General features: G+C 46.6%; 2 protein-coding genes across 4 annotated transcripts; both read left to right on the top strand.

The window, feature by feature from the left end:
• The first annotated feature begins 98 nt into the window (after positions 1 to 98).
• Positions 99 to 9,036, top strand: POFUT4 (protein O-fucosyltransferase 4). Its single transcript, XM_002756224.7, has 3 exons — positions 99 to 829; positions 957 to 1,582; positions 3,888 to 9,036. The coding sequence occupies exons 1-3, from the start codon at positions 131 to 133 to the stop codon at positions 4,030 to 4,032; spliced, it is 1,470 nt and encodes a 489-aa protein (XP_002756270.1). The 5' UTR covers positions 99 to 130; the 3' UTR covers positions 4,033 to 9,036.
• Positions 8,507 to 12,128, top strand: CHCHD1 (coiled-coil-helix-coiled-coil-helix domain containing 1). 3 transcript variants are annotated; one of them, XR_013524924.1, is made up of 3 exons: positions 8,507 to 10,962; positions 11,065 to 11,206; positions 11,834 to 12,128. XR_013524924.1 is itself a non-coding variant. In XM_002756219.7 (3 exons), exons 1-3 carry the CDS (start codon positions 10,839 to 10,841, stop codon positions 11,945 to 11,947), a joined length of 357 nt encoding a protein of 118 aa, XP_002756265.1. In that variant the 5' UTR covers positions 10,813 to 10,838; the 3' UTR covers positions 11,948 to 12,128. The 3 variants fall into 3 exon arrangements, 1 of the variants encoding a protein (XP_002756265.1); XR_013524923.1 differs by having other exon boundaries at positions 8,507 to 11,006; positions 11,088 to 11,206; XM_002756219.7 differs by having other exon boundaries at positions 10,813 to 10,962; positions 11,088 to 11,206.
• The last annotated feature ends 1,934 nt before the right edge of the window (positions 12,129 to 14,062 follow it).

The following is a 14,062-nucleotide window of genomic DNA, read 5'->3' as shown; positions in this document are numbered from 1 at the left end:
AGCCCTGGCCGTCGGCTGAGCGGAGCTGCGCGTGCGCCGTGTGCCCCAGTGGCGTAGGACCTCGTTCCATCACGACTCGCCGCTGGGCGGGGTCCCGCGCTGGCCGAGGGCGCCGGCTGCCCGAGTGGACATGGCGGACGGCCCCACTGGGGCGGTACTGGCCCTCCTGGGGGTGTTCAGTGTCTATGCAGCCAGCGGCTCTAGGCCCGTCGTGGAGAAGGAAACCGGCGGGGAGGCGGAACCATGGGATGGCGCGGTTTTCCGGCCGCCGTCGGCGCTGGGCGCGGTGGGGATGACGCGCAGCCCCAGGACCCAGCGGCCAGGGAGGGAGGAGGCAGGGGATTTGCCAGTGCTGCTGTGGTGGAGCCCAGGGCTGTTCCCTCACTTCCCGGGAGACTCGGAGCGCATCGAGTGTGCGCGCGGGGCGTGCGTGGCGTCCCGGAACCGCCGAGCGCTGAGGGACTCGCGGACGCGCGCGCTGCTCTTCTACGGCACCGACTTCCGCGCGTCTGACGCGCCGCTGCCGCGCCTGGCACATCAGAGCTGGGCGCTCCTGCACGAGGAGTCGCCCCTTAACAACTTCTTGTTGAGCCACGGCCCGGGCATCCGCCTCTTCAATCTTACCTCCACTTTCAGTCGCCACTCGGACTACCCGCTGTCGCTGCAGTGGCTGCCCGGGACCGCCTATCTGCGCCGCCCGGTGCCTCCGCTCCAAGAACGCGCGGAGTGGCGCCGCCGCGGCTACGCGCCGCTGCTCTATTTGCAGTCTCACTGCGACGTGCCCGCGGACCGGGACCGCTACGTGCGCGAGCTCATGCGCCACATCCCGGTAAGTGAGGGCAGGCTGGAGGAGACTGAGCGCGGGGGGCGGGGGTGGGCGCGGGCTGAGGCCATGACTCCAAGTGTTTATGCCTCCCGGCCGCACGCTCTTAACCACCCTACTCTACCCGTTCCAGGTAGACTCCTACGGGAAATGCCTGCAGAATCGGGAACTGCCCACTGCGCGGCTACAGGACACAGCCACGGCTACCACTGAGGATCCAGAGCTCTTGGCCTTCTTGTCCCGCTATAAGTTCCACTTGGCCCTGGAAAATGCTATCTGTAACGACTACATGACAGAAAAACTGTGGCGTCCCATGCATCTGGGCGCTGTGCCCGTGTACCGGGGCTCTCCCTCTGTGAGAGACTGGATGCCGAACAATCACTCCATCATCCTGATTGATGATTTTGAGTCTCCTCAGAAGCTGGCAGAGTTTATTGACTTCCTGGACAAGAATGATGAGGAATATATGAAATACCTGGCATACAAGCAACCTGGGGGCATCACCAACCAATTCCTTCTGGATAGTCTGAAGCAACGGGAGTGGGGATTGAATGATCCTTTGCTGCCTAACTACCTCAACGGCTTCGAGTGTTTCGTCTGTGACCACGAACTGGCTCGGCTAGATGCCGAGAAAGCCCACGCGGCCTCTCCCGGCGACAGTCCTATCCCTGAGCCCCACATTGCCCAACCCTCACACATGGACTGCCCAATGCCCACACCTGGCTTTGGCAATGTGGAAGAGATTCCTGAGAATGACAGGTAAGAGTCCTGGGGTCCCCTGCGGCCATCAAATCATTTACTTACTTGCTTACTGTGGGCAATGAACTAGCACTGGGTGCTGAGTAGGTGTAGGAGGAAATTATGACATGGGCTCACTCTGCCTTTAAGGTGTCAACAGTCTAGTTGGGGGGATAAGGCAAACTGAAAAAGCTGAATAGATGTAAAATATAATCCAAGGCAACAACATATGAAAATCAGCTTAAGTAGACAATGTTTCCAGTAGTGGTTCAAAAAAGGATTGAACCAGAGCACAGGGCCTGTGCACAGAGGTGATAAGGGAGAGAGAAAATGGGGCAAATAAATAGGGCCAGGCTATAAGTATCATGAATACCATGCTCAGGAGTTTGGACAGTGCTAACAATCAACTCAGCTATTTGAGCACCTTTTATAGAGTGGAAATGGGAGTGGGGAGTAGAGATCATTTTTAGGGAGGCTTTTCTGCAATAGTCAGGGCTTACACCTGTTAATCAGGCCTAATTTTTTTTAAGCGGCTGTGCTGAGGATGAGCCCCTTGTGGTTGGTGCATGTGAGGACACCCTGCCTGTGTAACTAGAAAAGCCAGGCATGGCTGGGCACGGTGACTCACGCCTGTAATCCCAGTACTTTGGGAGGTCAAGGTGGGAGGAACACTAGAGGCCAGGAGTTCCAGACCAGCCTGGACAATGTCACAAGACCCTGTCTCTACAATTTAAAAAATGAAATAAAAGCCGGGAGCGGGGGTTGGTGCATGTCTGTAGTCCTGGCTACTTGGGAGGCTATGGCTGGTGGATTGCTTGAACACAGGAGTTCAAGGTGATAGTGTGCCAGGATCATGCCACTGCAGCCAGGATTGGAATAAGATTCTGTTTGTTTCTGTCTCTCTTTCACACACACACAATGGTGTGCATTGTGCATCAGAGGGGAGCGAATAGGCTACTGTAGTAGGTCGCAAAAGGTGGTGGTATTGGGAAACAAGGCCAGCATGAGGTGTGGGGTGGGAAAATGTTGAAGCCACTTGCAGCAAGCCACACCTGTTGGGTGAGGTGATAAGATTATTAAGCTGAAGTAAGGCTGCTAGAATGGCTTCCTGAGACCAATTTGGACAGTGGATGGCAACAGAAGACCATTTATTAATATATGCTGCTGGCAGTTTTGTCCTGATGGTTGGAATCCTTCACCAAATAATTTGTATCTAATTACAAATTATGGCCGGGCACAATGGCTCAAGCCTGTAATCCCAGCACTTTGGGAGGCCGAGGTGGGTGGATCACGAGGTCAAGAGATCGAGACCATCTTGGTCGACATGGTGAAACCCCGTCTCTACTAAAAATACAAAAAATTAGCTGGGCATGGTGGTGCATGCCTGTAATCCCAGCTACTCAGGAGGCTGAGGCAGGAGAATTGCCTGAACCCAGGAGGCGGAGGTTGCGGTGAGCCGAGATTGCGCCATTGCACTCCAGCCTGGGTAACAAGAGCGAAACTCGGTCTCAAAAAAAAAAAATTACAAATTGTTTGTATCTGAATATAATATGACTTACTAGAGGGAAAGTATGAAAAGATGTAAAACATTGGCCAGGTGTGGTGGCTCACGCCTATAATCCCAGCACTTTGGGAGGTCAAGATCGGGACCATCCTGGCCAACATGGTGAAACTCCGTCTCTACTAAAAATAGAAAAATTAGCCAGGCATGGTGGTGCACGTTTGTAGTCCCAGTTACTTGGGAGGCTGAGGCAGAAGAATCACTTGAACTGGGAGGTGGAGGTTGCAGTGAGCCAAGATCACGCCACTGCATTCCAGCCTGGTTACAGAGCAAGACTCCGTCTCAAAAAAAAAAAAAAAAAAGTAAAATACTAAGAAAATAAATATTCAGCTTATGTCTTTTCTTGATACTAGATGCCACTTCATTTTGATGCACCTTCATTTTGATTATTGGGGTAAAGGTGAAACTTAAGAGATAATCATCTAAAGACCACTGCCCCCTTGCTTTCCTTAGGAAGACCACTTCCAGTCTGGTCTCTGCTTTGCCTGTCTCTGAACTCCCTCCACATTTGGGAGCTAGAAGAAGCAGGCAAGTCAGGAATTGTAATTCATTGGGTAGGCTGTGTGATCTATTTGTGTTTGTGGCTTACTGCCTGTTGCTTGGGCTAATACTGGATTTACTTCACATTGTCTTCCCTTCACAGCAGTCTTGTCCAAGTTAGGGACCACTGTATCTGTTTAAGATTTCTTTGGCCCTGCTCAGAGAAAGGCAGGACTCATAGCTATGCTGTAGTTCCATAATCCAACCCTCATTTTGGTATTTCAGTTGGAAAGAGATGTGGCTGCAAGATTACTGGCAAGGTCTGGACCAGGGAGAAGCTCTCACTGCCATGATCCACAACAATGAAACACAGCAGAGGAAATTTTGGGATTACCTACATGAAGTCTTCATGAAAAGGCAACATCTCTAAGTGCCCTTGCAAGAGCCTTTAACTTGGTGGATTGATTTTATTCTACAATAGGACATAAGGAGCATCCACCTCACAAACCCTTAATGGACACTGTCTTTTCATGGATTCAAGGAATTCTACTTTTATCTATTAAAATTTTATCTTAATGATGAGTAGCCAAGGTCTAACATGGGGCTTCTCCTCAAGGAGAGATGAAGACATACAATTCTTGGTTCACTGGGAAACAGAAGCTTAAAACATCCATTTGATTCAAGGTGCTGGTCCAACAGTTGTTTTGTTTTGTTTTGTTTTCAGATGGAGTCTCGTTCTATCCCCAGGGGCTGGAGTGCAGTGGTGTGATCTTGGGTCAGTGCACCCTCTGCCTCCCGGGTTCAAGCAATTCTCCTGTTTCAGCTTCCTGAGTAGTTTGGGATTACAGGCGTGCTTCATCACACCTGGCTAATTTTTGTATTTTTATTAGAGACCGGGCTTTCACAATGTTGGTCAGGCTGTTCTTGAGCTCCTGACCTCGTGATCCGCCTGCCTCCGCCTCCCAAAATGCTGGGATTACAGGCGTAAGCCACCACACCTGGCCCCAACAAAGGTTTTAAAGGACTCACTTCTCTGTTTCATCCTTTCAATTGTCTATGACTACCAGTGAAGTAAGATGGGTCAGGTTATGACTTATAACTTCTGTTCTGTTCCCCAAAATCCTCATTATTAAGTACTTTTCCCAGTAATCTTTTTTCCTCGTCTCTTGCTTTATAAATTGTTATGTTGGTGGAGAAGCAGAACTTCTGGTGGATAGTATTCTGGTTTTCTGGGGTTGCATTTTTTTATATTATGTACTTTGCTTTCATGTCAAACTTTTATTTTACTTTATTTTTTCACATTTTTTTATAGAGATGAGATTTTGCCATGTTGCCCAGGTTGGTCTCCAACTCCTGGACCAAGCAATCAATCCACCTTGGCCTCCCAGAGTGCTGGGTTTACAGGCATCAGCCACCTCACCCAGCCCTAATTTTTTTTTAAATGGCTTTTTCTGGCCAGGTGTAGTGGCTTATGCCTGTAATCCCAGCACTTGGAGAGGCCAAGGAGGGACGACTGCTTGAAGCCAGGAGTTTGAGACCATCCTGGGCAACATAGCAAGACCCTGTCTCTACAAAACATGAAAGAATTAGCAGGACATGGTTGTGCACACCTGTAGCCTTAGCTACTTGGGAGGTTGAGGCAGGAGGATTACTTGAGCCCAGGAATTTAAGGCTGCAGTGAGCTATGATCATACCACTGCACTCCAGCCTCAGTGACAGAGCAAGACAGTCTCAAAATAAATATATATTTTTTAATGGACTTATCTTTCCTGGTTTAAGGCCCTTTCCCACAATTTCTGAAATACAGGAACCTTGCCATTATTCTTACTGCTGGTTTGCATCCTATTTATGATATATCTGGAATTCCTTCTCATGAACAGAAAGATTCAGTGGCTATTATATGCCTTGTCAATTTAATGTATTGCCCTGTCCCCTTTTTTGACCAAAGATGGAGACTAAGACCGGGAATTATGGCTGAAAAAGTCATATTTTTCTTTAAGTGACTTTGAAATGTTAAAATAGGCTACTATGAGTCAAAGTGCAAAGTTTTCAGTGAGTAGGTTGACCAAAAAAAAAAAAAAAATCCAGGAAGAAAACCAGTTTTTGTGGGTCCTAATTCTTTTCTGTTTGCCTAATGAACTATTCCCTCTATTTTATTGTTTATGCTACAAAGTCCCGTCTTCTGCAGTTACAGAAACATGTAGCAGTATGTTTTAGTGATTATCTCATAATCTGTAGCACTTTTCACTTTAAGTACAAGAATAGTCCAGATTCATTCACAGTGCATAAAGCAGTGCATACAGTACATAAAGTGTATTACTGATGCACTTCCATATGACTTTTTTTTTTGAGACAGTCTTGCTGTTGCCCATGCTGGCAGGCTGGAGTGCAGTGGTGCAATCTCGGCTTACGGCAACCTCTGCCTTCCGGGTTCAAGCGATTCTCCTACCTCAGCCTCCTGAGTAGCTGTGCCTGGCTAATTTTTTGTAATTTTAGTAGAGACAGGGGTTCACCATGTTAGCCAGGATGGTCTCGATCTCCTGACCTCATGATCCACTTGCTTTGGCCTCCCAAAGTGTTGAGATTAAAGGCATGAGCCACCATGCCCAACCCTTTTTTATTTTGTGAGACGGGGTTTCACTCTTGTCACCCAGGCTGGAGTGCAATGGCGTGATCTTGGCTCACTGTGACCTCTGCCTCCCAGGTTCAAGCAATTCTGCCTCAGCCTCCCGAGTAGCTGGGATTGCAGGCACCTGCCACCATGCCTAGCTAATTTTTATATTTTAAGTAGAGATTTCACCATGTTGGCCAGGCTGGTCTCAAACTCCTGACCTCAGGTGATCCACCTGCCTTGGTCTCCCAGAGTGCTGGGATTATAGGCATGAGCCACTGCGCCTGGCCCCTGCCCCCCTCCCCTTTTTTGAATCAGAGCCTCACTCTGTCACCCATGCTGGAGTGCAATGGTGCAATCTGGGCTCACTGCAGCCTCTGCCGCCACAGTTCAAGCGATTCTCATGTTTCAGCCCCCAGAGTGGCTTTACAGGTGCATGCCACCAAGGCCTGGCTAATTTTTTTTTTTTTTTTTTGAGACGGAGTTTCACTCTTGTTACCCAGGCTCTGCAGTGCAATAGTGCGATCTCGTCTCACCGCAAGCACCACCATGCCCAGCTAATTTTTTGTATTTTTAGTAGAGACGGGGTTTCACCACGTTGACCAGGATGGTCTCGATCTCCTGACCTTGTGATCCACCCGCCTCGGCATCGACCTGGCTAATTATTATTATTATTATTATTATTTTTTTTTAAGTAGAGACGGGGTTTTGCCATATTGGCCAGGCTGGTCTCAAACTCCTGATCTAAAGTGCTGGGATTACAGGTGTGAGCCACTCCGCGCCCGGCATCGACCTGGCTAATTATTATTATTATTATTATTTTTTTTTTTTAAGTAGAGACGGGGTTTTGCCATATTGGCCAGGCTGGTCTCAAACTCCTGATCTAAAGTGATCCACTCACCTCGGTCTCCGAAAATGCTAGGATTACAGGTGTGAGCCACAGTGCCTAGCCTGAGATTACCTTTTTTTTTTTTTCAGAAAGTGATTTATTTAGGCAGAGAAAGAAAAAAGAAGGGGAAACAGCTAGCTCTCACACTGAATGAGGAGAAAGAAAAGCCAATTTCACACTGAGTGAAAAGGGTTCCCAGAGGGGGAAAATTAGGGAAGGAAAGCTCCTCTCACACTGATTGAGAGAATTCAGAAGGATGTAATCCAGGAGAGAGAAAGCAGCTTCGATGAAGGTAGTAGAAGGGCAGCCTGAGACTGCTTTTTGATGGTGCCCACTCAAGGGAATGAGGAGGCAAGGCAAGAGATTTAAGCCACAGGTGTCTGGCTAAATCAAAAGCTTAGTCAGATTTGGGGGGATGCATTGAAACCCTTGTATTGCTGTGGTTTGAACATACAGTCTAATGAGCAGGGAGACGATTAGTTCTTTCTGGGGCAGTAGAACAGGAAAGAACACCTTGGAGACCTTACAGTTACTCTAGTTGTAAGGTATTAATGAGTTATCACAAGAGAAGTTCCACAGCTTATCAATATATATCTATACCTACATCTACATATCTATCTATATAGATATTACATTAGATGCCTCAACAACTAGGGTCCACACTTAATATACTGACATCTAAGGATGTAGCCAAGAAAAGTTGTAATTAGTCTGAATTTCATTACCAAAGTTGTTCTTTTTTCATTTAATCCTTTTTTTTCTTTTATCACCAAAGGCACTAGACTGGATCATTTAATCTTTCAATAAAAGATGATCTTCATAAATTATGGAAAGTTTGCTTATCCTGTTTGACTTTTTGCAGAAAAGAACAAGAGGGAAGACAGACCTTCAGGCTAGGTGCAGTGATTCATGCCTGCAATCCCAGCATTTTGGGAGGCCAAGGTGGGAGGATCACTTGAGCCCAGGGATTAAAGACCAGCTTGGGCAACATGGCAAAACCGCATCTCTACAAAAAAAACAAAAATTAGCTAGGCATGGTGTGTGTGCCTGTAGATCCAGGTAATTGGAAGGCTGAAGTGGGAGGATTGCCACTGCACTGCAGCCTGGGTGACAGAGTGAGACCCTGTCTCAAACAAAACAAAACAAAATGCCTTCAAAAATATATCTTCAGAAGGCTGAGGCAGGAAGATTCCTTGAGCCTGAGAGTTTGAGGCTGTAGTATGCTGAGTGTGCCTGTGAGTAGCCATTGGGCAATGTAGTGAGATGCCTGTCTCAAAAAAAAAATGTTAAAATTTGATATAGGAAGCACTGACAAGTCAAATGCAGAACTGATTTCTAAGCTTGCAATCTATCTAAATGCAGATGCTGATTTACAGTGCATAATATGTATTATACAAGTACAGACTTAGGACTTAAATTTCATTTTGTGCAATAAAAAGGTTAAGTGATGGTTAAGCAAGGTGTGGAATTATCCTTACCTCTCCTGTCTAATCACACAAGCTTACACTGGCATTCCTTTGGCACTTTCACATATAAAGTGGCAGGTGTTTTTGAATAACTGTTGCTGGAGACTCAGGCCTGCTTTGTGCTTGGTGCTTCCCAGACTTTCTCCTTTATCCCTATCACCATATAAGTACTCACAAAAGAGCAGTGTAAACCAGGTGTTACATTTCCACAAAAGAAAGAACCAGGAATAGCCACATGATACTTATTAACTGAAAGCTTCACTTTCCCTATGGAGAAAGCAAGCAACATGAATTTTCTGATTTGGGGTATACTCACTGCAGGTTGGTGTTATTGGTATTAGAAGTGTCTGATAGGAATCTGTTTGAGAGTGGAGGTGGAGTACAAGGCTGATTCCTTCATTACTGCAAGTATTGTTACTTTCTATTATCTCAGGTTTCGTTTTGTATAATAAACTGCTTCTTGTTAAATGTCTTCTTGGTTATTTTCTTGGGGGGTGAGTGTAATAAAGTTGGAGATTTGTGAAAAAGTTTCAGGTCAGGTGTGGTGGCTCACACCTATAAATCCCAGCACTTTGGGAAGCCAAGGTAGGAAGCTCATTTGAGCTCAGAAGTTCAAGAGCAGCCTGGGCAACATACAGAGACTCCATCTCCACAAAAAGAAAAGAAAAGAAAGAAAAACTTAGTCAGCTGGGTTTGGTGGTGTGAGCCTGTGGTAACAGCTACTCCAGCAGCTGAAGCAGGAGGATCAACAGGGCAAGGCCAAGGCTGCAGTGAGCTAACCTGGGTGACAGCAAGACCCCCATCTCCAAAAATAAATAAATAACACTTGTTCATTTAACAAGTATTTATTGTCATTATTCTAGGCACTGTGGATTCAGCAATGAACAAGATAGACAAGTTTCCTTCTTTCATGCTTACATTTTTAAATGAGTTTTAGGGATAGGTGAGGCCATAAACAGTAAGTCAATTCAGACTGTGATAGGTGCTATGAGGAAAACCAGTTGATGATGGTAGGGTGTGAGAAGTCAGGGAAGCCCTCTGTGACATCAACTGAGACTTAAGGAAAGAAAAATAACCAGCCACGCAGATGTGAGTGGGAAGATTCCAAACATCTGTAATAAGTGATTTTTAACACACTGAATTTACAAATCCAAATAAATGTTGCTCCTCCAAAGTAGTCATCTTATTAGCTATAGGCTTGTTTATGGTTATATTACCAAAAACATTTCTTGGAACTTATTTGGAAATGCTTTGAGAATATGCTGCACATCTTTGGAATGAGTTTTGTAAATAGCCAGAAGTCACTTGAGAACCACGTCTGGCCAGGTGCAGAGGCTCATGAATGTAAAGCACTTTGGGAGGGCGAGGCAGGAGGACCGCTTGAGCCCAGGAGTTCGAGACCAGCCTGGGCAACATGGCAAAACCCCGTCTCTACAAAAAATAAGGAAATTACCCGGGCGTCGTGCCTTGCACTTGTGGTCTCAGCTACTCAGGAGGCAGAGGCGGGAGGATCGCTTGAGTTCAGTAATTTGAAGCTGCAGTGAGCTATGAACGTGCCAATTGCACTCCATTCTGGGCAACAGAGAGACCCTGTCTCAAAAAAACGTCTGGCGAAGCAGCACAACTGAAGGTCCAAGTCTGTAAGACTGGCGAGAGGACTAAAAAAGACGATGAATTCCAACGTGTTTAAGCTTCATCCTACCAACTGAGATTGCTACAAATGAGCAAACCGTATCTAATACCATTAGTAGCAGTTGTTATAAAATGAAATAAGTAATTTTTCCTTGAGGCTTTGGAGTGGTCCTAAAGGTAGTGAAAAACGACAGTTCTTGCAGGTTTATTAAAACAAAAATCTTTCCCAACCTAACATCTTAAAGTCTCAAATTTTGACTCGCCTTCCCCGACACCCGCAACCCCACCCAATCATCCTTAGACTACGTTGGCTACCACCAGAACAGTGTCCCCTTACCAGAGCCCTTTCCTGGAAATCCCTGGCCCGGTAGTGCCCCCAGGCTTCAGGGCCCGGAGCCCATCATGGGGAAGCCTCAGTCGGCGTACGAACCCAAAGAGTCTCCTCCTAACCTGCTGACGAGTACGAACCCGCCGCTGTACGAACCCAGCATCGCAGCAGCCCCGGCCAAGAAAAAGAAGGAGGTGGCCGCCAGCAAACCATCGCGTCTTTCCGGAGCTACGCACCGATTCGTCGGGCCCGTAGGGGTCACGCGAGGTCACGCAGGGAACCGCAAAGCCTGCCGGGAGCTCCGTGCGCGATGGCTACACCCAGCCTGCGGGGCCGCCTGGCTCGGCCTTGGAACTCGCGGAAACCTGTACTGAAGCCCAATAAACCCCTCATTCTATCTAACCGAGTTGGGGAGCGGCGCCGGGAAAAGGGCGGTGAGCAGTCAGAGCCAGGAGGGCCGCGGAGCAGAAGCCGGAGCGTGAGCAGGGGCGGGTGGGTAGGAGGGTAGGAAGGTTAAGGACTTCTTGTGATTGAAGGTCCCCCGGATCTGCCCCTCCAGAGGCGACTTGTATCACGGAGATGTCGGTGATGATGGCTTGCTGGAAGAAGAATGAATTCCGTGACGATGCGTGCAGAAAAGAGATCCAGGGCTTCCTCGATTGTGCCGCGAGGTCTCAGGTGACGGATGTTTCCTGGGGTGCTTTCTCAGGAAAAGAATGGGGGAGATACAAATAATGATTCTCCCTGCCTTTTGCTAGGAAAGGTCCTTTCATTCATTTGGGAGATATATCACTCACGCCAAAGTGGGAAAGGTTACAGTTTTGAAGGCTGTGTGATCTAGACGGATTTATTCATTGCTGTGAGCTTTAGCGTTACTGTACCCAAAACGAGGTTAATACTAATACCTACCTTACAGAATGTTGTGTCAGATGAAGTAATGAATGAGAAAACCATTTTGAAAAATTTAAATTGCTGCTCAAGTAGACATTGTCTGAAATAGAACTAAAGAGACTAAAACTAAATCATGACAATTGTTTGGTTTCCAGCCTAGGCTTAATTGGTAGCTGAGATAGTAGCTTCTGAGCATAGTCTCATTTGTAGGTCCCAACGCCCTTTTGTTGAAAGGCGGCTGACATAGATTTCTCCAGGCTAGTTAACATCTTCATGTGCATTAGGGCATTGTGAGAACCATGGGCTTAGGTCAGGACAAACTTGATTGATTTGATTTTTGGGGGGTCAGGTCTTAAAAATCTGGACTAGGCAAACTTTAGAGCTGTCATTCTTGTATTTGTTCTGTGTTTTCAGGAAGCCCGAAAGATGAGATCAATACAGCAAACCCTGGGAGAGTCTGGGGGTTTACCTCCAAAGAAATTGAATAAGTTGTTGCAGAGGTTTCCTAACAAACCTTACCTCAGCTGAAAATGGAGAAGCATTTTCAATGACTGAACTATAGCTTCTGACAACAGAGGCATTTTAGAGATGTTGGCATTGCCATGCTGTCTTTGGAAGGTAGAAGAGGCAAAACACTTTTTTCACCCTTTGGAATCATAGTATGGGTAGAAGTTATGATTTATCTTGAAATAAAATCCTCTGAAGAGAACTTGGCCTTTTGTCTTGAATTAGGTACTCCCTCCATGCTTGAAGGGTTTCCTCCCCTAGACCCAGGAAGTTCTTTCCTTCCTGATTTGCCCTACCTTTGTCTTATCTTTCCCTGCATTTGAAGTCTTTTATACACCATTTAGTGCCCTTGCCTTTGGATACAATAAGGAAATTGAAGTTTGCTATCATCTGTAAATACTTAGTGATTGCCTATTTTGTGCATAGCCCCTGCAAGGTGCTCTCTGAATAATCAAGTTAACAAACTGGTAACCTCTGGTGACCTGGAGGTTCTGCAGATGTACTTTATTTGACCCATGCAGTTAAAAAACGTTTTTAAAAAATATTTATTTATTTATTTATTTTATTTATCTTTTTTTAAGACGGGTTTTCACCATGTTGGTCAGGCTGGTCTTGAACTCCCGACCTCAGGTGATCTACCTGCCTTGGCCTCCAAAGTGCTTGGATTACAGGCGTGAGCCACCATGCCCGGCCAAAAAAAAGTTTTAAAATTAGCTGGTCATGTTTAAAAATGGGAAAAAAAGTCATTAAAATTCCACATTTTGGCTGGGCGCGGTGGCTCAAACCTGTAATCCCAGCACTTTGGGAGGCCGAGGTGGGTGGATCACGAGGTCAAGAGATTGAGACCATCTTGGTCGACATGGTGAAACCCCGTCTCTACTAAAAATACAAAAAATTAACTGGGCATGGTGGCACGTGCCTGTAATCCCAGCTACTCTGGAGGCCGAGGCAGGAGAATTGCCTGAACCCAGGAGGTGGAGGTTGCGGTGAGCCGAGATTGCGCCATTGCACTCCAGCCTGGGTAACAAGAGCGAAACTCCGTCTCAAAAAAAAAAAAATTCCACATTTTAGCTTTATTCATTTATTTAAGACGGAGTCTTGCTCTGTTGCCCAGGCTGGAGTGCAATGGCGAGATCTCAGCTCACTGCAAACTCCGCCGCACAGGTTTAAGTGATTCTTCTGCTTCAGCCTCTTGAGTAGCTGGGATTACAGCCACCCACCGTCATGCCTGGCTAATTTTTGTATTTTTAGTAGAGATGGGGTTTTGTTGGCCAGGCTGGTCTCAAACTCCTGACCTCAAGTGATCCACCTGCCTTGGCCTCCCAAAGTGCTGGAATGACAGACATGTGCCACTGTGCCCAGCCACTTGTTTTTTTTTTTTTTTTTTTTTGGAGGCAGAGTCTCACTGTTGCCCAGGCTGGAGCATTGTACAGTGGCAGGATCTTGGCTCACTGTAACCTCTGCCTCCCAGGTTCAAGGGATTTCCCTGCCTCAGCCTCCCAAGTAGCTGGATTACAGGTGCCTGCCACCACACCTGGCTGGTAGTATTTTTAATAGAAATGGGGTTTCACCATGTTGGCCAGACTGGTCTCCAACTCCTGGCCTCAGGTGATCCACCCACCTTGGCCTCCTAAAGTGATGGGATTACAGGTGTGAGCCACCGCAACTGGTCTCACTTCTTGTTGTTGTTGTTGTTTTTTAAATAAAATTAAAAGCTCTTGCAGCCTTATTATTTCCATCTGGCAGTTAGGTAGAGGTGATTATCATTTGTTTGCATTCTCCAGTGACCTCACCACTGGACTTTCCAAAATGGTGAGACAGAATTAACAATTGCCTTCTTTGTTTATTACCTGTTTATTTCTCTAACGTTATCTGCCTGGTTGCTGAAGGCATTCACTTATGTGATTCCCCTGATATTAGGAAAAATTGCATAGCATTTTATGTATACTCTGTCCTTTCAGGAATAATTGAATTAGTTTTTTAATGTATTTTACAGTGTTAAATGTGGGACAAACATCGGTGCTTTTAATGCACCAATGGGCTAATTATTAAGGTAGGAAGGGGTCTTGCCTCCCTGATCCACTGACAGCTGTCTCTTCCCACGCTGTTCATATCCCATGGGTAGATCCTGGGGCA

Source organism: Callithrix jacchus, chromosome 12 (assembly GCF_049354715.1).
Source record: "Callithrix jacchus isolate 240 chromosome 12, calJac240_pri, whole genome shotgun sequence".
NCBI lineage: Eukaryota > Metazoa > Chordata > Mammalia > Primates > Cebidae > Callithrix > Callithrix jacchus.
This window is presented reverse-complemented; position numbering and strand designations above follow the sequence as displayed.